Source organism: Semicossyphus pulcher, unplaced genomic scaffold (assembly GCF_022749685.1).
Source record: "Semicossyphus pulcher isolate SPU_LCO1_2020_fin unplaced genomic scaffold, fSemPul1.0.p SCAF_17, whole genome shotgun sequence".
NCBI classification, from domain to species: domain Eukaryota; kingdom Metazoa; phylum Chordata; class Actinopteri; order Labriformes; family Labridae; genus Semicossyphus; species Semicossyphus pulcher.
The window spans coordinates 11256068-11278510 of NW_027211681.1; the positions used below are offsets into that span (position 1 = coordinate 11256068).

General features: G+C 41.7%; 1 protein-coding gene across 2 annotated transcripts in view; it reads right to left on the reverse strand.

Annotated features, from left to right (window-relative positions):
* Positions 1 to 11695: 11695 nt before the first annotated feature.
* The window catches only part of plppr2b (phospholipid phosphatase related 2b), a 56079-nt gene continuing 45331 nt past the window's right edge, over positions 11696 to 22443 (reverse strand). The window contains exons 4-8 of one of the 2 annotated variants that reach the window (XM_069665951.1): positions 19009 to 19129; positions 18324 to 18574; positions 17291 to 17467; positions 15695 to 15825; positions 11696 to 14347 (exon numbers count right to left, since the gene is read on the reverse strand). In XM_069665951.1, coding sequence (XP_069522052.1) covers positions 14239 to 14347; positions 15695 to 15825; positions 17291 to 17467; positions 18324 to 18574; positions 19009 to 19129 — 789 coding nt within the window. In that variant the 3' untranslated portion in view covers positions 11696 to 14238. Of the gene's footprint in view, positions 14348 to 15678; positions 15826 to 17290; positions 17468 to 18323; positions 18575 to 19008; positions 19130 to 22443 lie in introns of both variants that reach the window. The other variant, XM_069665952.1, reaches the window with a different exon arrangement.

Genomic DNA, 22443 nt, shown 5'->3' on the forward strand with positions numbered 1-22443 from the left:
ACTGAAGAATTTTAGATTATTTTATAAAAAAATATGTCCTAAACATAAATTACATTGCCTGGAGTAAAATGTCGAAGCTGAATGAGGTGACAGAAAAGACTCAAAGTAACAGTGTTGCTCTTTATTTCACTTTCTTCTGTTCCAGTTGTGATTCATCATTTAACACAGGTGTCGTCAGCCACGGCAAAAAAAACATGTTTTTTTTGTTAAACCGAGTACAATGGGATCCCCTCAGCTCGTGAATGGATGGACAACCACCAAAAAACACATTTTAATAATTACACCACCTCAATTCAAAGGTGTCAAACATCAGTGGAAGAGCCAGTTTCTGAATAAAATGTCTCCGTGCGGCTTCTGATCTACTCTCCTGTGGCATCTGTGACCGTGGCACATATTTTAGGAGTCCAGTATCCATTCATCCCCGCAGAGCGCAGGATGTAGCGGATCACAAATGAAAGCAGACACAGTGTAGTGAGGCTGTGCACCAGGCGGGGCTGAGTGATAATAGATGAGATGTGGAGTGCCTGCCTGGGCTCTCCACCCAGGAAGAAGGAGTGTGTCCGTGCATGCGTGCATTGTGTTTGATGATGGAGCCCAGCTGGAGAGGTATAGCCGACGCCTCATGAAACACGCTGCAGGATGATTACAATGGAGGATGATTATCACTGAGTCTCTCATCTGTCCCCCCCCTCCCACCGCCTCCCCCTCTCTCCTCTATTCCTCGCTCCTTCTTTCTCCTCTCCCATTCAGCACGCGAGGTCAAGTGTCACTCCGTCTCCGTTGTCAAGGCTGCCAATCACCCACACAGTGAGTGCGAGGCAACTGTTGCCAAGGAAACAGAGCGATTCGGTTGCTAGGCACCTGGAGCTGTGCTCACAATAGTCATTTTGTTGCTTAGAACACACACACACGCATACACAAATACACACAAAACCACAGAAACAGCTTTGCCAAATCAACAAGTTTACACAGCGTCAGTGTGAAATGTGTATGAATTATAATCACTTACTGTGCTAATAAATAAGAGATTTGCTTACGCAGGAGTAAGAAATCATGGAGTAGTAAACGATAGGAGTGTAATTTATCACAGGCACATTTGCAAACAGATGCTAATATATTGCTGAATTTGCAGTGAAACTTTGGGGTTTTAATTTATAACACTTAGCAATAATGCTAATGTACCAAAAATGTATTTGTGGATGTTTTATTCCGGCACCAATGCTGCCTGATTAATCAGCACGCCCTGACTCTAAGAATTCTTCAGACCTGCACCTCAACTTGATCAATAAAAGATATAAACATCCATCATTCTGACTAAAAATAGTTACCCATAAAATCAATCAATCCCTTATTTCCCCACTGGCACACGGACCCAGTGAACCTCGCTGCAACGAGTGAGCATTCGCATATATGTGGGGATCTGTTTGCTGGTTTTCTTAAGATCCATCAATCGCCTATTTCCCTACAGGCATGTAGATCATGTGAACCCTCATGCAGTTTATATACGTGTTTATGTGCCTGTGTGTGTCTCCATCATGACAGCCAGTCAGCTGAGCCAATAGCTGAAATGTCAGCAACGGGTGCAAGCCTTGACATGTCCTCATGTGTTACTGTCTCCTGTTGCTGCTACAGGCATCAAACTCTTCGCACATTTTTAGCATGAGCCGAGGAGACGAAAAATAGGAGTGTGAGAGCAGTCGGCAGTGCAGTGGGATGATGGTTGTGCACAAAATATCTACCATCCCGTGGAATTGCAGAACTACAAAAAAAAAAGAAAAGCTGTTTTTGGCACCAATTTCGCAAACTTTAAAATTTCTGTTCAGTATCAGCGAGTTGTTTGGAGCGGAGTGTGAAGGGCTGTGAAAGACATTCATCACCTGATAAGATTATGGGCTCACTTGTGTGCTCGACTGACTGACAAGGGGATGTAATCAAGAAGGTTTGGAATTAATGTCTGAGTCTGGAGACTTTTGTGTTAAGCTCCCCGAACTAATGCCAGGGGGGTTTAGCTTAGTGGCACGCTGCAAGTCTCCCTCTGCAGGAGGGGCTGAATTTGGCCGGCGAAACAAACTCATTTCCTCCACAGGTGTACAGACTGACATGGTTGATAAAGCTACGATGATAAAACCTTTTCAGCGGCTGGATTTGATTTGGCTGGCCCCTGATTGCGTTCTATTTAAAAAACCTCTCTGATAGAACAAAATAAGCCCTTTCCCATAAAAAGTCACCTCTGTGTGCTTAATTAAAAACCACCCCATGTCTGTGTCACCTCCTCATGCCGTCTATGCATTTATATGTGTCTGCCATTGTGCTCTACTGAATAGATCTCTGCTTTTGGACCCTTGATGATAAAGCTTCCACTCGACTACGCGTATTCTCAAGCAATAACATCCACATCTGTATTATCAACCCAAGAATACCCGTGGTCGAGACCGGAGCAAAGAGGCCCACCTCCTCCCCCTTCCATTCCTTCCTCTCCTTCTTCCATTCTCCTTTTCCTTGTGCTGCTCCTCCAGCTCTCTGAATAAGATTGTGGAAGGGAAGGAGGAGGTCTGTGCAGAGGCAAATCTTCCAGGACAGCACCTAGGATAAGAAAGACAAAACAGATCATATTTATCCTTGAATAAGAATGCAGCGGCATTGCTCAAGAGGTTATAATACACATTTCACGCACGCTTCAAGTCACGTCTTGTGCACAATGTGGGACTAATAACCAGATCGTGGGCTTTACGCAATACAACCGCACACACATTTACACACAGGCACGCAGGCAGCCGGCTATGCATCTTTACCTGAGCTGCACCGAGTAAACAGATTGCACTGCCAACAGCTAGTCCCTTTGCTCTGCCTGGTATCAAGCAACCGTTTAGCCCGGCGCTGAGGGAGAGGGCAGGCTCACCAATTATCAAATAGGTGTCAGTGTGTGTTAGCCTGCACGGAGGGGAGACACTGATTATCAAACAGATGTTCAGCCCTCACCTTCATGCCTTCTTTCATTACATTTTCCCTTCCTTTTCCTCCTACCTATCTTTGTCTCCTCCTATCACTTCTTATTGGAAGACTCTCTCCGATAGCACACACTCACACATTCTTTCTCTGTCCCATGGAGAATAAGCCCGACTCTTCCCCATCTACGCTTGCCAATTAGAGACACAGTAGTTGTCAATCAGCGGCTGAGGAGGAGAGAAAAAGAGAGGGGGAGAGTCATTGGGAAAAAAGGGGAGGTGGGTTTTTTTTTTGCATCAGCACCACAGACAGCTCCCCCTGGAAAACTCCGGCTAGTTCACAAACACGACTCGACTGTCTCCCTCTCTCGTCCTCGCTCTCACGTCTTCCCCCTTTAACCTTTCCTCTCTAATCACTGTGATCCCGCCTTCGTCTTCGTGTTTACCCTTTCTCACCCCTCCGGTCCCCGCTTTCTCATCCTCAAATCAGCTTGTTTATCCGCTCAGACACGTGCATTAACCATACATCCGTCTCTGTGCGCCTCCAGCCTTCATCAAAGCCGCACACCATGAAACCTGACACTTCCGGGGAAAGTTCCTATTTGCCACTGACAACCCTCTCACCTCACTCACACCTGTGATCGTCTACATGCTAACCCGCTGTCATTGCAAAGGGAAGTGCCAAAACTAAAGCTGGAGAGGATGCTGACACTCGTCTTCCTCATTACCTAGTTTCCTCTCTCTCTCTCTCTCTTTCTCTCTCCTTGCCTCTTGCATCTTCCTCCATCCCAACTGTCCATGTCTGGGCTGCTGATGATGACAACTCAAGTGGACGTGTCTTCTGTTCTCACCAAGAGCTGTGAAGAGATGTACGGAGGTGTCAGAGATCTGGTGTTAAAAATACACTCTGCTGCTGCAGCTGCTGCTGCTGCTGCTGCTGCTGCCCTCTTCACTACACAGGACCAGTGTGTGTCTGCTCTGTGTCACCCGAGTGTCTCCGTCCAATTTAAAGGCATGCCTCGGTGTAGTTTTTAGCTGTTTGTGTGCGTCTGTGTGTGGGAGTCAGTCTCGAATAGAATGGGTGTGCCTGCAGGAGCAGTTTTGAATGCATGGCCCGGGCTTTTTGTTAATTTGTGCGACAATATCTTACAGGTCATATGCACTGAAAGCACTTGTAATACATGAGTGTGTGTGTGGTTAAATGCATGTGTGCGTGTAGTGAGTGTTTTTTCGTTAAAGGAAATACACAGCGTATTTCAGTGTACAATGTGCAAAGACATTCATGCAGTCTGACCCTGCCTCCACACATTTAAAACTACGCCCTTAGTCCCCATAAAAGCTGCATATACTGTATAAGAACTTCATGGTGATAGACATCTGGCCTGCTTTTATAAGAAAATCCATTTCCTGAATTGACTTGATTGAAATTGAGTTGGCTCCAGCCGGAGGAGGGCTAATGAAAAAACTGCATTCAGCCTGTGTTTCATATTTATGTCTGACTTATCAATCCTTTAATGTACCTGGTGTTTTAGAATCAGAAGTGGCTGTGCTCGAGGCAAAAGAGCTCGAGATGGAGACAGACTGAGCAGGACGCTGGACTCTGCCGCTTGCACATCACTGCTTAATTGCTTGGAACTAAAGGCGCTGTTATGAAGATGTTTATGCTTATGCCTGCAACTGCAAATCTTAACAGTCATTCTGGCTGCACTGTGGAGCCTAATAGTCACTACCCAGACAGAAAGTAAACGGCCCAGTGATGCTATTGCAACTAATTCAGCCTGGAGTGCAGAATAAGAAACTTTCAGTGACAAACTTAACAGAGACTCTTTGGTTTCCTTAATCTTCCTCCTGGGCCTAAATGCATCACTTAGGCTTCATTTGGCCTACTAGCCCAGATAAGCACACAACCACACACAAGCACTGTAAAATTGCACCTGTCTTCTACGTGACACGCGTGGATATTAAGCTTTCTTTGTTTGTAAATACATCCGCTCCCACTGACAAGGAGAACCCAGTTCAGAGTGGCAAGCGTGGATTGAATCTTTAACCCTTTGCAGGGAGATTTGAACCATCTTTGTCTCTGCTCCAACAGGCTACACAAGGAAGGAAGAAGAAGCCACGTTGACACATGCTGCTGGTTAAACATTAAGCTGCGTTCAGGTGCAACCCCTCATCAAGCTGTTTGATACAAACTTGGGAGTTATTCTGATGGGACCAACCTGTTTTTAGGTATCAAATCATAGCGCGTGCCAACGACTAATTGATCGGGCGTTAATCCTACGCTGTGCACTGCCACAAACACGCTCTTATAGCTTTAAGATTAAATCTAAAAACAGTTTTCTTCACTTCAGGGATTAATAACAAATATCTCGTAATATCAGGACATGCTAAAGTGATGGGACCCCGAGCAGCGCCGCGCTGTCAACTGTGTCCAAACCGCTTTTCATGCTCAAATAACAGCGAAAAATACTCAACTTACCGCTGTGTCCACCTTTCCCGGAGAAGCAGCTCCATATGCCATACATTGTATCCATGCTGAAGAGTGAGAATAGGCTATACCGAGCAGGGAAACGCCCCCCCTCCTCCTCTCCCTCTCACTGCTATTCCTTTCTCTCCTGTGCGCTTCTCCTCCTGCTTGTGGGGAATCATATAACCACTCCTTGTTTTCTCCTTTCTCTTCGAGGGAGGGATGGAGCGATGGATGGATGGAGCCTCTGCAGCAGCAGCAGCAGCAGCAGCAGCATCCCATGCAACTCAGCTGCAACCTCTCACCTTACCTCTTCTGCTCCTCCTCTCTCTCTTTCTCTTTCTCTCTTGTCCATGCCTCCATCCAGCCCTGACGCCGGAGAGCATGCCCTATAGTGCAACGGTTCCCAAGCTAGGGCCCGGGGACCTCAACGGGTCTCATTGAGAAGGAGTGTGGTCTATGTTTTTTTTTTACTATAAAGGGGTGTGTTTCTCACTGGAGTGTTGAGTGAGCCTGTTTCATTGTGGTTTTCTTATCTCCAGGGTGACATCATTTTATAACAAGTATAGTATTCATAAGGCCTCCCTCCATGATGTTGTGTGACTGCTACAGTCTCTTTAATATTCCTCATAATGGGGGTGGACAGACCTGCAAAATATAATGCAATCCTGTGCAAGAGCCATGCAATAAATAACCAGAGCCGGCTACTTTTTTGAGGCTTATAATGGTATGAAATATTGCTTTAACTCTGTGATTATTTATATATAAACACCATATGAAACAAGTATATGTTTCTTCATAGACTTGTGTTTTCTGTCCATTATAAGATGAACCCAACAATAAGTATCCAATATAGTAGGGGTTATAATAAAATGCTCCCATAAAAGCGAACATACACCTATTTCTTGCATCTGCCTTTTTGAAATCTTTTTTTAGGTTCATTTTATTGCATCTTTTTGTGAGAAATCTGCTGTGTGAAGTTTATTTTTAATTATTTATTGTACACCCTTGTACGGCTTGTTGCGTAATCTGTTTATATGCATGTACATTTAAACTGAACTCTGAGGTGTATCGGATGCAGAAATAGAGGTACATCATGTTAGACAAAGCCGCCGCTCTGTCAGTCATTAGCGCTGAAATTATAATAGACTGAAATGGGACTGAATGGTGTTCCCTGCAGGGTCTTAACAGAGGTTTATACATGGCCTGTGGTGAGTCTGTGTGTGTGTGCGTGTGTTTCTGTGTGTGTTCCGACTCCTAATCCAGCCTCTTGGGACCTCTGTATCCGGTTGATGGTCTTCCTTAGCAGACATGCTGGATGGGATTGGTGGTTAGGCCCTTCATAATCCTCTCCTCATCTGGTGGCCTGTAAAAGAGCTGCCCATCGAAACCCGAAGTGTGTGCGTGTGTGGGTTTGTGTGTGTGTGTGTGTGTGTGTGTGAGAGAGAGAGAGAGAGAGAGAGAGAGAGAGATGGATGCTCAGTAATGATCCACACAAGCTCCCCATAAGAACTAAATTGTCTTTTGTCTTTATCTTTAATTCTCTTCCCTTTCTCCTCTTCTCCCTCTCTCTGCTCTCCTTGTTTTGGCCGGAGACGTCAGACACACACAGCAGACACACAGCAAACATGTAAATTTGATGTTTGAGAGCCCACAAGGCGCTGGAGCCTTCAAGGCCATAAAAACCGACAGCATATTTCCTCAAATAAGCAGCCGTAGAGTCTTTTTCTCTCACATACACACACGCACACTTACACACTGTCACACACAGTGTTAATGGCTTCATAATTGTCAGAGGCAGACCATTGAGCATAATCAGGAGACTGCAGCAAGGCGAAGACCAATATTTGTAATTTACTATGACAGATAGTACATTTTTATTACCCAGGGGCTGCTGGTTTGTTTTGGGATGCGATAAACCACACTCATCCACGAACATTTTATCTCTCAGTTCACATACTCACTTACACACACACTTTTCCTCTGCACTTCTCTCGCTCCCTCTCTCTCTCTCTCTCTCTCTCTGTCTCTCTCTCTCTCTCTCTCTCTCTCTCTCACACACACACCTACAGACACAGAGTGGCTCGGCCCCAGACAGTGTGTGACCTCGGGGTCAGGAGCATTACGCCAAACAGACAGACACTGAGTCAGGGAGCAGAGTTCAGCTCGTCACCGGAAATCACAGGTGCACACACTCAAGTAAAGCCACACACATGTATACACACAATCGATCATTTTTAACCCTCTCATAAGTACCAGAATCGTCACAGAACAGTACGGTTTGAAAGGTGGAATATGAAGTGTTTTTTTGCCATTCTGAAAGAATGCTTTTAAAAGCTTTTTATGACATTGACCATATACAGATGTCCCCTAGCATCAAGCTCAAACACTGCTATAATGTTGCACTGCTGTGTTCCACGTTGTCACGGTCTTTTCACCGCTCCTCAAATGAACAGCAATCGAAAAGACCACGAATAGTTAAAATCAAGAGTGACTTCTGGTCATATTTTAAGTTAAAACAACCTTTTGGATATAGCCTAATAGCTACGGTTTGTAAAGTAGCCAAAACCAGCATTCAGCCACTAGCTAGCTATTACCGTTAGCAAGAAGTGGTCGAATGCTGACATTACCTTTAGAAGGTTTCATACTATATATGGAAAGGCATAAACAGACTTAACTTTGTAAGACCAACATATTTGATAAGCCATTAGCTACCATCACACAACAGCTAATGTTAGCATTCAACCACCTCATAGCTAAGACTATAGAAATTGGCATATTTCCCACCATTTTGTACAACAGTATTCAAATGTAGTGTAAGCAGTCAACCTCTTCCTAGCTAATGGTAATATTAGCTAGAAAGCCAGATTTTGTCATTGCTCTGACTTGAAAGATGGCCCAAGGAGGAACATCGGGTCGTTATTAAAGTTGGAACAATATTTTTGATAACCCAATAGCTACAGTTTGTAAAATAGCTTAGGCTACACTAGCATCCAGCCACTAGCTAGCTAATATTACCGTTAGCAAGAAGTGGCTGAATGCTAACATGAAGATGTTGTATAAGATAGGACAGGGGTAAACAGACTTAACTTTGCAAAACAAACATAGGCTATTTGATAACCCATTAGCATCAGACAATAGCTTATATTAGCATTTAACCACTTTATAGCTAACATTTACTAGAAATTTGCTCCTTTCCTACTGTTTTGTACAACACTATCAAAATGTAATATAAGCAGTCAGCCACTTTCTAGCTAATGGTAATATTAGCTAGTAAGTAGCTGAATGCTAATTTGGCTGTTGTATCACCAGGTTATCAAATATGTTGCTTTAACTTGAAACATGGTATAATGTTCATCCAGAATCTTACAACCTAAAGACTCAGCACTACAACATTATAACAGCATTTGCGCTTCTCTCAGCGTATTATTAGAGGAATATTGCTGCCATTTCAATATGGTGAGTTGTTGGATTACGCAAGCATAAGTTACAAAATGATCAAAATGGATTCAGCATAACAAGACATAGCTTCATTTTTTATTCCACATATTCAACCTCCTGTCAAAAACCCAGTGCCTTCATTATCCATAATGCAACTCAGCTGCAACATTTCAGTTAAAGATTTAGATGTGTTATGCTAGAAGGGCCTGTTGTAGCAGTCACTCTCAGGCCTCGAGCGAAGACGAGGAGTGGGCTACAGATGTCTGCAGCGTTCTGACTGCACACCCTCAGATTCAGTTCATTTTCACACTTGGCCAAAATTTCAAGGGCCATAACTTTTATTTTTCAGATTAAGAAGCTTTCTCTGGTGCCACAAAAGGTTTCATACATTTTTTCCCCACATATGCAGTAATACTTCCCAAGACCCCTTGGGAGTTCCCCTTGCCTATACGTTATTCTCATACTGTAATGGACGTAGATCTGGCTGCAAAAAGAAGTCCAATGGCGTGAATCATTCGAGAAAATGACCATGCACATTTTTGAGATTACTCTGTCTCAATAGTTAATTGTAAGGCCTCCTTAATAGAGTATGATGTTTATTATGTAAATGATGATCCCATTTACAGTCATAAAGACGATAAAGCAGAGTATTCTTTAGGGCGTGGCAACCTTTGATTAATGTCTGTCTAACCATGATAGAGAAATAACAATGCGTATCCACCTTGTTGTCAGATAATGGTCCCTTCTGGTTCCAAAAACCAAGATGGTGATGGCACAAATGCCAAACAGGTTTTCAAATGAGTGGCTATGTCCACTTCTTCTACACAGTCGGAGGTTCTTTGGCAAATTCTATAAAGATAATCATCTATTACGTGCTGGCAGACATGTGCCATTGCGGTTTGGGAGCACTTAGAGTAACTGATGTTAAAGCAGAGGCAACCAAAGCAAATATAAATACCTTCTGTATAAATGTAATGGCTTAGTATCAAATAACGATGACAAAAGACATCAAATCTTTGTAAGTGAGGGCAGCATTTATAATCACACTGATTTACCAGATTTGTTCAAACATTTTGAATCACCACAAATTTCTCATTCATCTCTGGCGGAGAAAGCCTCCACACGATCACAGCAGTGACATGACATTATATGTGTGTAGCTCTGAGAGAGAATTACTCATGTCCAAAACAGTCAGCAGCCATTAGAGTTACACACGCAAATTATAAAATTGAATGGTTTTGCACTCTGATGCAGAACTTTCAAATGTCAGTGATTCATACTCTAACTGGAGTGGAAGGATGCTTGTGCTGCTCAGTAGTCAGTTTGTAGGACTGAGAACGTGGAGGCTGGCAATCAGCATGGAGAAACTGTGAGTGTGTGTCAGTGTTAACAAGAGAGACAAATAAGACACACAAATAGGAACAGAGAGAGAGAGAAGCAGGTGCATCACTAATGGCTTTTTAAAAAGGTTACAGCGTAGAGCTCTTCTTTTCTAATGGGGCTCCGGCTGTGCTTGAGAAGCAATTTCCGGAAAAGATAATGTTGTCGAGAGAGCGCAGAGGGTTCTGTGTGTGTGTGTGTGTGTGTGTGTGTGTGTGTGTGTGTGTGTGTGTGTGTGTCGTTAACAAGACTGACAAACACAAACTCAAAGGAACACAAAGAGAGGGCGGGGAGAGATTGGGGCAATTTAAAGAGAAAGAGAAAGAGAGAGAGAGAGAGAGAGAGAGAGAGAGAGAGAGAGAAATTGCCTGTGTCTACATTTCAAAGTAATTGCGCCATTACATTACATTTATTAGCTTGCTGACTAATGCCTAATGTGGGCCAGCGGAGGTCCCAAGTGAAAAACATTTTAAAGTGCTCTTTTCTGTTTTAGCATATTTTTACATTCCTAATGTGCTGTTTGATTTCATAAACATTAAAACTGCTGAATTTTAAAAGCCCCTGTGCTTTCTTGCCCTGTTTTCAGGTAACTATGGTTGACACTGCCACCCTGTGGCCACAGCATGTCACTATAGTTTTTTGAACAGAGCTGGTCTGACAACTTTCTGCAGGGTTTTCATTCAGTAAATCCCCTCTCATGTCCAAATGGGTTTTGGAAAAAGAGTTTTCAATCACATAAAGATATGCAAATGTGCTTGCTTTATAATAAACCGAGTCAGAATAAATAACACAGACTGCGTTTTACATTCATACTTAATATCTAATATGAAGCTGGAGAATGGCCACTAAGGGGCACTGCTTTTTCATTAGTGTGTCCAGATTATAGTATGCAAAACTGATCAAATTAACTATACAATAGTTCTCATGATACACACTACATCTGCTGGATTTTTCAGCGCATTATATATCATCACTATGCACTGTACAGCTGTATGAAATCGGGACACACCTTCAATGACAAAGTTCTGCAAAGCTCCAACAAAGATCTTCCAGCACAGGTTGGACTTTCTGACATGCAGGGTAGAAAAAAGGACAGATTTAAACAACAAAGTTAGTGATGGCTGAGTTCCATTTAGCACTTTTAGGGTTTAGGTCCTGGTATTGTGAAAGCGGTCTCACTACAACACTGTGATTACTTACTGGGACAATGTAATAGAACAAAGCCTTTTTTAATGCTATTAGTAACAACTGTGTTTTTCCTACCATGACCAGTAGAACAATCTGGTGTTGAAAAGGCCCATAACTCTTAGTCTGACTGACAGCTAAGATCAATAAAAGGAAGGTAGATATAAACTTTAAAATTAAAGGTTCATGGCTATTGATTATTTGAAATAATAGCATGAAACAAATTGAGCTGGCGAGGATGCGTCCTTACTGAAGCCATAAATGTAATTCAGGCAGCTTTATGTGGTAATTGCAATTTATTTTGGTAAATAAATACAAAACAGAGACATTTTAACATGAAAATAACAATATCTGGACAGTTATGGTGTTTTATAGCTCTTCAGGTGTTTACAAAAAATTCAGACTGAAGAGTTTCACTGTAGGTAATCTCAGAACTATAATGAGCACCTTCTGCTATAACAGGCATTGATAGGACGCCTCGGCAGGGGTCCTCTGACGGCCTGCAGTTACACACAAGCACAAGTGTGTAATTATAGCAGCTACTTTGACAGTTAAACTTAAGAAAACAGATCGCCAAATTAACAGTTATGCTGCCATACTGTGTGCTCATTATAAACATACACACAAATCCCAGTAAGCACACGCGCGCGCACACACTCACACACACACACACACACACACGCTAATAAAAACTGTAGCAATGTCTTCTTTATATAACCTATTGCTGTCTCTCCTACTTGTTTAACCTGTCTGCAGTGTCCTTTTGAACTGAGCAGAACCAAAGCATGAGCCAAACACACCTGAATGCTGTTTGATTTCACGCTCGTCTCAGTCGCTCGTCGCAGCACGCTACAGTCTTGCTTTAGATCCTGTTCCTACAAGACAGCTTCAGACAGCGCCAACCTGTCCACACAAGTTAAACGTAATGATAATGTAGTTTATATACTGTGTAAAGAAACCTATATACTGTACAAAACTATACAAAACTCAGAGGCCTCACCTCTGCCTTACACACTGGTCTGTGCCACTGGTTTTCTAAGGTCAATGTGAGGGAAAGATGGCGGACTAAAGCGGGAAAATCTGGAGAGATGGCTGAACAGATGGCTGAACAGGAGCATCACCAACTGATGCCACTGACCACATTTAGACAGCGGCCATTTTCCATTGATGTCACGCTCAGGGTGATCGCTCGAATGCTGTTGTGATGTCGGACTGCTGCTCTTGTTGTAAGTCATATAAATGTATGTTATTTGACATATCATTATCATTTCACCGCTCTATAGATTTAAAATAGCTAAACTGTTAAACTAACTAGCTTAACTAGCTAAGGATAACTAGCTAAGTGATATGCCATTACTGATACCTCTGTTTTAAGACAGTGAAAATTGGAGGGAAATCCAGCCAAATTTCAAAGTAAAACTAAATATTTCATAACCCATTAGCTAACGTTAGACAAAAGCTTATGTTAGCGGTTATCATTCAGGTAATGTTAGCTGTAAGCTACTTCCTAGCTAACATTTTATTAGCTAGGATGAGGCTTAAAGCTAATATCGAAATCCAGAATATTAAATGGGATGTGATGAAATTATAAAGATTGTCGAATACCTCACATTTATATGACTTACAACCTGGAAAATAAATAGCAGTTTACGTTATTACAGAGCGTCCCACACTCTGAGGGCAACACCAGAGAAAGAGGCCACTGTGTGAATTCGCTGAATACCACTAATGTAAAACGAAAGAAAAGGAAGCAAATACATAAACACTTTGATGTAAATTGAAAGGAATTAAAAACCAGGAATGAAATTGTTCAAAGTGGTAAGGGAAAGAGAAAATGAGGCGTTTATGCAAATCAACACAAACAAATAACTCCACGGGGGAAAAGGTTGTAAGACAAATGATCAAACTTTCCAAATATTTCACAGCATGGGCGTAGGACCTACAGACATTTATAAACACACACCTGAATAGTAAGATGATGGAAATCTAGTTCAGTTCACTTCAAGGATGAATTAACTGATGCCCCAAAACAAATGTGGAGTCACAAGCACAGCTCTAGTGTGTATAAATCTCTGTTCTGTCACTTCACACAATATACAGCCAGATCAAACCCTTATTTCCCAAAACAAATTAGATACAAACACAGTTGACTGAACTCTAAATTGGTTCCTCTGTGCTATAATTTCCAAAAGTGCTTTCTTCCTTGACGGCGTTTCTTGTTAGTTTTGAGTACAGAAAGAAATCTGTACCATAATACTCGAGTAGTATAGTACCATAATAGTAGTACCTTTGATTACATAAAAGTCTTTGTTTTTAATCCCATCATTTTCCCCATTTTATTGTCCTGAGTGTTGTAAAATGGTCTTTTGAGGACGATTCACCAGTGATTAGGATGTTCCTTGATCATTAAAAAAACCTGCAACTTTTTTTTAATGTCAAGTTTTTTATCAAGTCATCACCAGCCAACAGTCTTAAGAGTCACTGTTAGGTCTTTTTGGATAACAGGACAAGGAAAGAGGACACAGTATTGCTTCAACAGCTCTGGCTTTGGCGAGTCTTTCATTGGGTCTTTTTCACCTGAAAGAAAAAGGAGGCCATCCTGGAGAACGTACATGACAGAACTGGACAGGAGGACATGTATCCATCTCCTATTGGTCCTTAGCGTATGACAGGTTTAAGCCATGCTCGCCATGTGCATGCTTTCCTGTTCTGCCTCCTGTTATTGGTTGGACCTTCAGACCTGGGTGGATTTGACTCGACGGAGAGGATTTCGTCCTTCGGGATGGGCACGACAAGGCAGGGGGACTTCAGAGGGCAGGTCTAGACTGCGCTGGTGAGGCAACGCCGTGAGGGAAGGAGCACATCGGGAGGGGTGGGGGACGGGATTGGCTGATGGTCATGTGATCTCAGAATACGGTAGCCCTGGAGCCTAACAGGAGGGAAAAGAATAGAGAGAAGATTAGGTGGAGTGGGAGTGTGACAAAGAGAATAAGACATTTCAACATTTTTGAAGTTTAAACCTGAAAGAATAGAGCAGGTAAACTTCAAATGACTGAGACAGGGAGAGACAAGAATGCACAATGATGTCTAGACAGGGAAAAGGTACACAACAGAGACATCAGACAGAGAGAAGCATCTAGGACACATCCAATACAAAGAGACAACCAAGGTTATCACTGAGAACAATGAACAGTGAAAGATTCACAAATAAAAACCAGACTAAAGCTGACAGCCATGCTATGATCTCTGTAAGATTGCTGTTAGGTAAAAAGGTGCTTTAAGCTTTATGCTAACATCAGCATGCTAACAAGCGTGCACTGACAGTGCTATACTGAAGTTTGGCAGGTGTAATGTTTGGTCACGGTTTGTTAGCGTGTTAGCATGCAAACATTTGCTTATTAACCATAAACACAAAGTACAACTCTGATGGGCTGATGGGAATGTTTGTAGTTTGGCAGGTATCTGGTCATAAACCAAAGTATTAGTTGAAAATGTAACATCATGACGGTGGTAAATTAGGATCACTAAAGTTAATACAATTCATCCTGCAAGGCATATGAATGTCTGTATCAAATTTCATAGCTTATCCACCCAAAAGTTGTCAAAATATTTCACTCATAACCACAAAAGTCAACCTCCTGGTGGCAATCAATGCAGTAACTAAACTTTGGTTTATCATCTCTGAGCTCTGGAAACCGCTGTTGCATGAAGAAGCCACTTTACTCTCTGGCAAAGAGCTAAAGCCAGCGAGCAAGGCTGCATCAAGCTAAAGCTAGCTAGTGGGATGGCTAAGACTAAAGTATTTCCTTTTTGAGTTTTTCCCAGCTGTTCTCTATTATTGAAAAAAATGTATATTTTAATGTGAAACAAACTTCATAAGTTAATTATTCCATATAACGTATTTAGACCTAATTAGTCATGATAGAGAGCACAACTGTTACACTAACTAGCTTAACTAGCTAAGGATAACTAGCTTAGTGCTATGCCATTACTGATGCCTCAAGTGAAATCTATTAAAGAAAAAGTCATGTGATACTCAAAGTGATATATGTCTATCCTCTGTGGAACATGAATGTGCAGTAGCTGGGGAGATATTTCATTTTGGATCAAAGTGGTGAACTGCCTGATCCACATTGCCGTTGCCATTACAAGATCTAGCAATGGCCATTAAGTATTTATCTCACAAAAGACACCTTTAAACAAACATATAAGTTGTGTTTTGTCAAAGCTTCTTTAACATTAACTTCCCCCATCCCTTACCTGGACGCCACTTAACTTTTCGAGTGGACTCTCCACGCGGGGCAGGGTAAGCAGGGGCAGCCCGATGGATGGCTCTGGACGCTGTGGAGGCGGAGGATTCGGCATTGCAATCTGGGTTGGCTTGAAATTATTGATCACACATGACACCTGAAAGACAAAAAAGAGTTTTTCCACTGCAGTTCAGAGATAGATGATTTTCTAATGTGTGTTATGTCATGGAACCTGACAGTACAGATGAAACTTACAGTATGAGAGGGACAGAGAATCAAAAAAGAAAGAGAAAGAATGAAACATGGGAGGATGCATGGAAAGAAAGCTGTCTTATAGATAAACACAGTGAGCACTTTGATCTCTGAGGCAGACGAGGATCCTGGTAGATTTTCCAGAAAATTGATTTGGACCAAGATGTCCATTCCCAAATGACACATTTTAAATGTGCCATGGTAAAGATTCAGTTCAGTTCATTCACATTCACCAGTGTAAAAGTGTGTGTCCTCTTATGCCTCAAGCTCGCCTTAATCATCAGTCCATTCTTAAACCTTCTCTCCTACACCCACATCACGCCAACACTGGTATCCCTTTGCACTCTTCCCTGATACAAGCCTTACCCTCTTCTTTTTTTATCATGCTATCCTGCCATTCAGAGGCTAAACATAGTTACTAGCTACATAGAAAGATAGAACTTCATGTAAAATTAGCTGCAGCTACATTAGAGCTAAAAACAATGCAGAAATTGAACTTTGGTTGTAACAAAGTCTAAGCTAGGCTGTATCAAGCTAAAGCTAACTGTTTTGATAGCCACATCAGTCTCCTTGTTATTTCTTCCCCCTATGGTATCTGTAATTGAAAAAAATGTCCATAAAAAAAACAACTTAATTAATGTGTTATTCAGCATAACTTAATGACACTAAATACAATCAATATTTAGAGAAAAACCGCTAATATAGATGATGCTAGGCTGTATCAAGCTGAAGCTAGCTGTTGTTATAGCCACAACTAAAACATTTCCTAGATGTTATCTGTTACATATGTTGAAAAAAAAAGGAAAAAAAATTCAACTAACCAACTTCATCATTTAGTTATTTAGCTTAACTAAATGAGACTAAATTCAGTCATGGTGGAGGACTAAACAGCTAAAGTGCTGCTAAAGCTAACTAGCTTACTGATATGATGGAACTGATAGCTTTGTTTTTGCCTCCAGTGAGATTTATGTGATTTGGTTAAGCTAATTCTAAATTAAATATGTAAATGTTTACCTTACAACGTATTCAGTTGACTTTAATGTAACTATATAAAGTAGACAAATAAACACACAAAAGTGTCTTAAATAAACTTAATAAACTAATACACATTTTGTTTGAGTTTTTTCCCATCATTTCAAGTGCAGCATTGTAGATATTTTAACTATTCTATGGTCTATCTAATGGTAAAATGACAAGTCAGAATTCAAACTCTTAAACCATTTCCTGTCAACTTTACTGCTTCTGTAGTTTCTGCTCACTGACTTTATAAGGCAGCATCCTTTCCTCTAGTATTTCCTCATTTCTTCTATTCTAATCCCTGACTCCTCTTTCACCCTCCTTGCCCTTTCTCCCTCCCTCCTCCTTCGTACCAGGAAGGCAGCGATGGCTCCTCCCGTGACAAACCCTGCCAGGACATCGTTCCAGTGGTTTCTGTGTTCAGTCACCCTCATCACTCCCACCAGCACAGCCAGAGACAGCAGCACCAGGCACAGGGTGGGTTTGGTCAGACGGGTCCCTTTGGTGCGAAACACCAGGGTCACGTACATCTGAAATATATCAAAAATAAAAATGACTTGTTGTTCATTCATGTTGAGCTGAAGCAGGTGTTGGATCCACAGGTCCTCAGTGAGCCTGCTGATATAATTCAAACAGTGCTGCAGCTTGAGCACTAGCTTGCACAGCTTGAATGAGCCACAAGAGGCCGCCCTCTGCTCTGTGTTTAGAGCAGCTGAAGGGATCAAAGGAAGCAGTGAAAATAGCTGTCAGGGTTGGTTTAATTCTTCTAAACATGAAAATTACATTGTAATTGAAAGCAGAACAGCAGCAATTAAATCAGAACTAAATGTTTCTGCTAATAGAATAATTACGTTGGAGACCCACAAACATTTCATCTTCATAAAAGAGAATTTGTGTAAAGATCATGTGATGACTAAGAGGTTACTTCCTTTTGACAGAATCTTGTTTTATTTCTGTCCCCCTATGACCTCCCCCTAGGAGGTTGTGTTTCTGTCTCTGTTTGTTTATCTTTTTGTCTGTTTGTCTGTTTGTTAGCCGGATTATGGGAACAACTACTTGCACAATTTTCATTTCACTTGGTAGAAGTATGTAGCTTGTCGAATTAAAGTATGAATTAAATATTAAAAGCCCTCTGTGTGAACGCACCATTATTTGTAACAACTGTTTTTGATAGCAAGCTGCTATGTGTGTTTTCTCTGTCCAGGCATTTGATATTTATACATGTGTGTATTTTAATATGTTTCATATTTTCACAAATGTCTGTTAATATTTCGTATTTAGAAATATGTGGTAAATGCAAGGCTGAGATCACCACAGTCAGTAACCATCATGCACAACATCAATATGACAAGTACCCCAGCCTATCCCCTGCTCAAAGTTCCCTACCACTGTATAGACGGCTGAGTAAAAGCTGAGCGCTGCATCTTTGGACGGGAAGGATTTACGGGCAGATGCCACCAGGTACGGGTTCCCCGTGCAGGCGCGGCGCTCTGTGATGTACTGCAGCGGAGACTGGCAGCCCAGCGCTGTGTAGTTTGGCCTGCAGGCTGACAGGAAGTGAGGTGTCTGGTTTCCTGTCACAACTTGCCCCGCATTGGCAAAGATGGTGGTGGTGAAGAGGCCAAAGGAGTAGACACCTGTGTGAAAAAGGAGGATGAAGTGAGAGAAAGGGAGGGTGTTGTTTGTAAACTCCAAATAATTGAATCAATGATGCTGGTAGGAGTCAGAGACAAAGCTTTTACATGGGAGTTAAAGGGCTAGGCTGAATGCTATCCATGTGGGAGTGAAAGACCAGACAGACATAGCCTTTGCTTTTATGCATTACTTTTGAAAACCCATAACTTAGATAAATATTGGAGTGATGAAAAAGATCACAGAACATCAACAGAACAGGACATGAAGAGAAGGGGCGAGAGAAATTAGTCCACTGCAGACCTAAAAGGACAAGGACTCCTTCTGGCCTTGTAACAGAGCAGCACAGATGTAAGCCTTAATGAGCCTTGGTCCCAGAGTGCACAGGCTCTATTTAGTCAAAGCCGAAGAACCTCTGATCTTTAGGATTATAACTGACCCAGAAAACGTACGATCCTACGCAGGAGAGGGTTGAAATAACAGCAGTCTGCGGTCACGATGGTCTTCTCCTGAGCTCCCTCCGCCTTCACAAAGAAGCCGGTCACTTCTCCGATCAGAATCTGGGTCAGAAAGAGACACAACAAACACTTTAGTCAAACAGAAAGTTAAGTTTTGTAGTTATGGATTTATCAACTTGACTGAATATTCTGTGTGTTGTACTGTACACTGCAAAATTATTCATAAGTGTTTCTTCCTCAGCCTTGCAATATTTTTACTTGGCCAGCCGGGCTTAATTTTTCCTTCAACATTTGGCTGATTTTATGCTGCTTAAGTGAATCCCAACATTAACACCTCCCATTCGCTCACATCAGTGGGAGTTTGTCGACCTCAATGTCTCATAGACCTTCTATCTCGTTTTCTTTTTTTATGCACACATTTACAGCAGCTTAATAAAACCATTACTTTACTTTGATTAATAGAGTCATATAAGGTTAACAACCTTATAAATTGAGGACTGGGTTAGACAGATATTTGATGAATCAAACACATCTTATACTATTTTTATGATATTTAAGATTGTATTAGCTCACACCCCAATAAAACCTCCATTATATTTTAAATATTATAGCCCTTCCACATTTTTAACAAACATCTAAAGAGCGCACACATCAAGCCTCTGGAGACCATTTGAGAAGTCGTTTTTTAACTTTTTAAAAACGTCAAATTGACATTGATCTCTTCTGACCAGGTATTATATTCACTAAACACCATGTAACACATTCGTGGACATCACTTCATCCCGCACACTTAACCTGTCTGCCGACAGAAGCACGGACGGATGAAGGTTACGTACTTATACAATATGCATGGCCCAGAGCACGGAGCGTGGGATGAAGCTTATGCACCAATGCTCACTGCGCTCGGTTAGACAGATGAAGGCTGAGGTTTACACTAGCGCTGATGTCACAGACAAAGAACCAACCATGTACGGTTCAGTGAGAGCTGTGGGGCTTCTGTGTCAACATAAATGAAGTCTTTGGAGGATGAGTGCTGTGCGGCAATGCAAACCCGAGGTCACCTATGTCGGGGAAAAAGGTTCTAGGTTTTTACTCTTTTCAAGATATGGCTTTGTGTTTGTTTTATACAGTGTCATGCCCACTTTCAAACATTTTCTTGAATTCACAGTTACAATAACTACAAAGTTCTTGCACTTCACTTTTCGGCCCCAACTCAGCAATAAGTCTGCACTTACTAAGGTAATAATTGACATCTGCTTGAACAATGACTTAGGTAAAGTCTCTGTTGCAGTACTGTTGGACGTAAGAGATGCTTTTGACACAGTGGACCACACAATTTTCTTACATAGGTTTGATAACAGGGTAGGATTCTCTGGGAATGTCCTTAAATGATTCAGATCATATCCTCATGACAGGAAGTACTTTGTTTCGATTGGTAACTGTGTGCCAGAGCAAATGGCCATGACATGTGGGGTTCCACAGGGGTCCATTTTTGGACCCCTATTGTTCAGTCTCTAAATACTTTTGTTGGGCCAGGTCATTGAATATAATAAAGTTGCCTACCATAATTATGCAGATGATATGCAAATATACATTTTACTTACACCAGGTGTCACTGTATTGAACAAATCAATGGCCAGATGCAGCAAAATTCTCTCCGTCTTCACAGAGATAAGACCGACATAATTGTCTTAAGGCCACAGAAAGAAAGTCTGAGTGTCAGCTCTCACCTTCAGTCCCTCTCTCTCATAGCTAAGAGTCAAGCAAGAAACCTTGGCGTTATCGTGGACTCAGATTTATATTTCCACAGCCACATCAAAGCGAGACCTTGAAAGGCCTATACATGCCTTTATTTCCAGCAGATCACTGCAGTGGTCTGTTCACAGGGCTTTCAAAAGAAGCTATTCAGCAACTTGAGCGAATTGAATTGATTCAAAACTGAGAAAGATGACCACATTACTCCACTTCTAAAATCCTAACACCGGCTACCTGTTACTCTAAGCCTGTGTCTAAGTCTCTCTGAGGCTCAGCGCCCAAATACATCTCTGACATGCCTTTGACATTTGAACCTTGTAGGACCCCGAGGACAACCAAGAGTTAGAACCAAACACAGTGGAGCAGCGTTTTGTTATCATGCAGCACAGACCTGGAATAATGTCCCAGATGATGTTAGACAAGCCCCGACTCTGACTCCCTTTAAGTATGAGCTAAAAGCGTTCCTTTATTACAGTGCTGTTAATACTGCACATTAGGGCATAGTCTTTGTTCCATTGCAGCAGCTGTGTGAACACACCAAATTCAAATTCAAGTTTATGGCATGGGAGTGGTCTTAATAGGTAAAGATGAAGAGACAATGACTACATTTTTAACCTGTTTAAACAACTGCCATGATGTTTTTGAGCATGTTTCCTTAAAGGACTATTAGTGGACAGATTTGAGATGAGGTTGTGTATAGCAGAATGAAAATGAAATAAACTGCTGAAGCTCAGTAAACCCTCTAAGGAAAAAATAAACTATAGAGAAAGAAAGGTTTCCACACAAAAATAAAACTATTTAAAGTCTCGATTCTTAAAAAAGTCATGCAGGAGAAGAACCAGTTTCTCCTATTTGCTTGATTGCTCTCCTCACCTGTCACACACTAGTTTGACTGAGCTCTATTTATTTCTACACAGAGGTTTGTGTGTAAGCAGAGATATAAGTCATGTTCCCTGGGGCTGTTAGAGGTTTGGTACCTTGCTGCAGGCACTTTGGCAGAGCTGGTGGGTGCTAAAGATTAGACAGGTGGATTACTGCTATTAAGGAGAACGTTTTTACCTCCAGGCTGCTCCAAAATCACATCACCCACTGCCAGTGATCAAAATGACTCCATACTCCCATCATTGGAACGACTGAGAGTCTGAAAAATAACAAGTGGGTGTCTGGTTTGAATGTCAGTTAATATAATATGGTTCATTATGTCTGATGTTATGGTCTGGAATTGTATGTTGACATTCTTAGTCTGTACCAACTTTTATTCAATAATTATACATTGACAGGATTTTTTTCAGCTTTTTGTTGGGTCATTTTTTTCCAGTTTTTATAGGGCAGGGACTTGTGTTGCACCAATTAAGTGTATGCATTACAGATTTGACCTCAGTCCCAAAGTGCAAGCTTCCTGTAATGCAGGAGGGTATCAATGTTTCCAGGGTTCAATAGGTTCTGAATATGAAATATCAAGGAGACCCTTCAAAGGGTTTTATGTTTACAGTAGTGTTTTTCCCCTAGGTCAAATACTTAATGTTTCTCTGTGTCGATATATGTTAAAATCCCCATCTAAAGCAGGGGTGGCCAACCCTACTCCTGGAGGGCTACCTTCCTGCATGTTTTAGGTTTCTCTGCACTCTAACACACCTGATTTGAATGATCTGCTCATTATC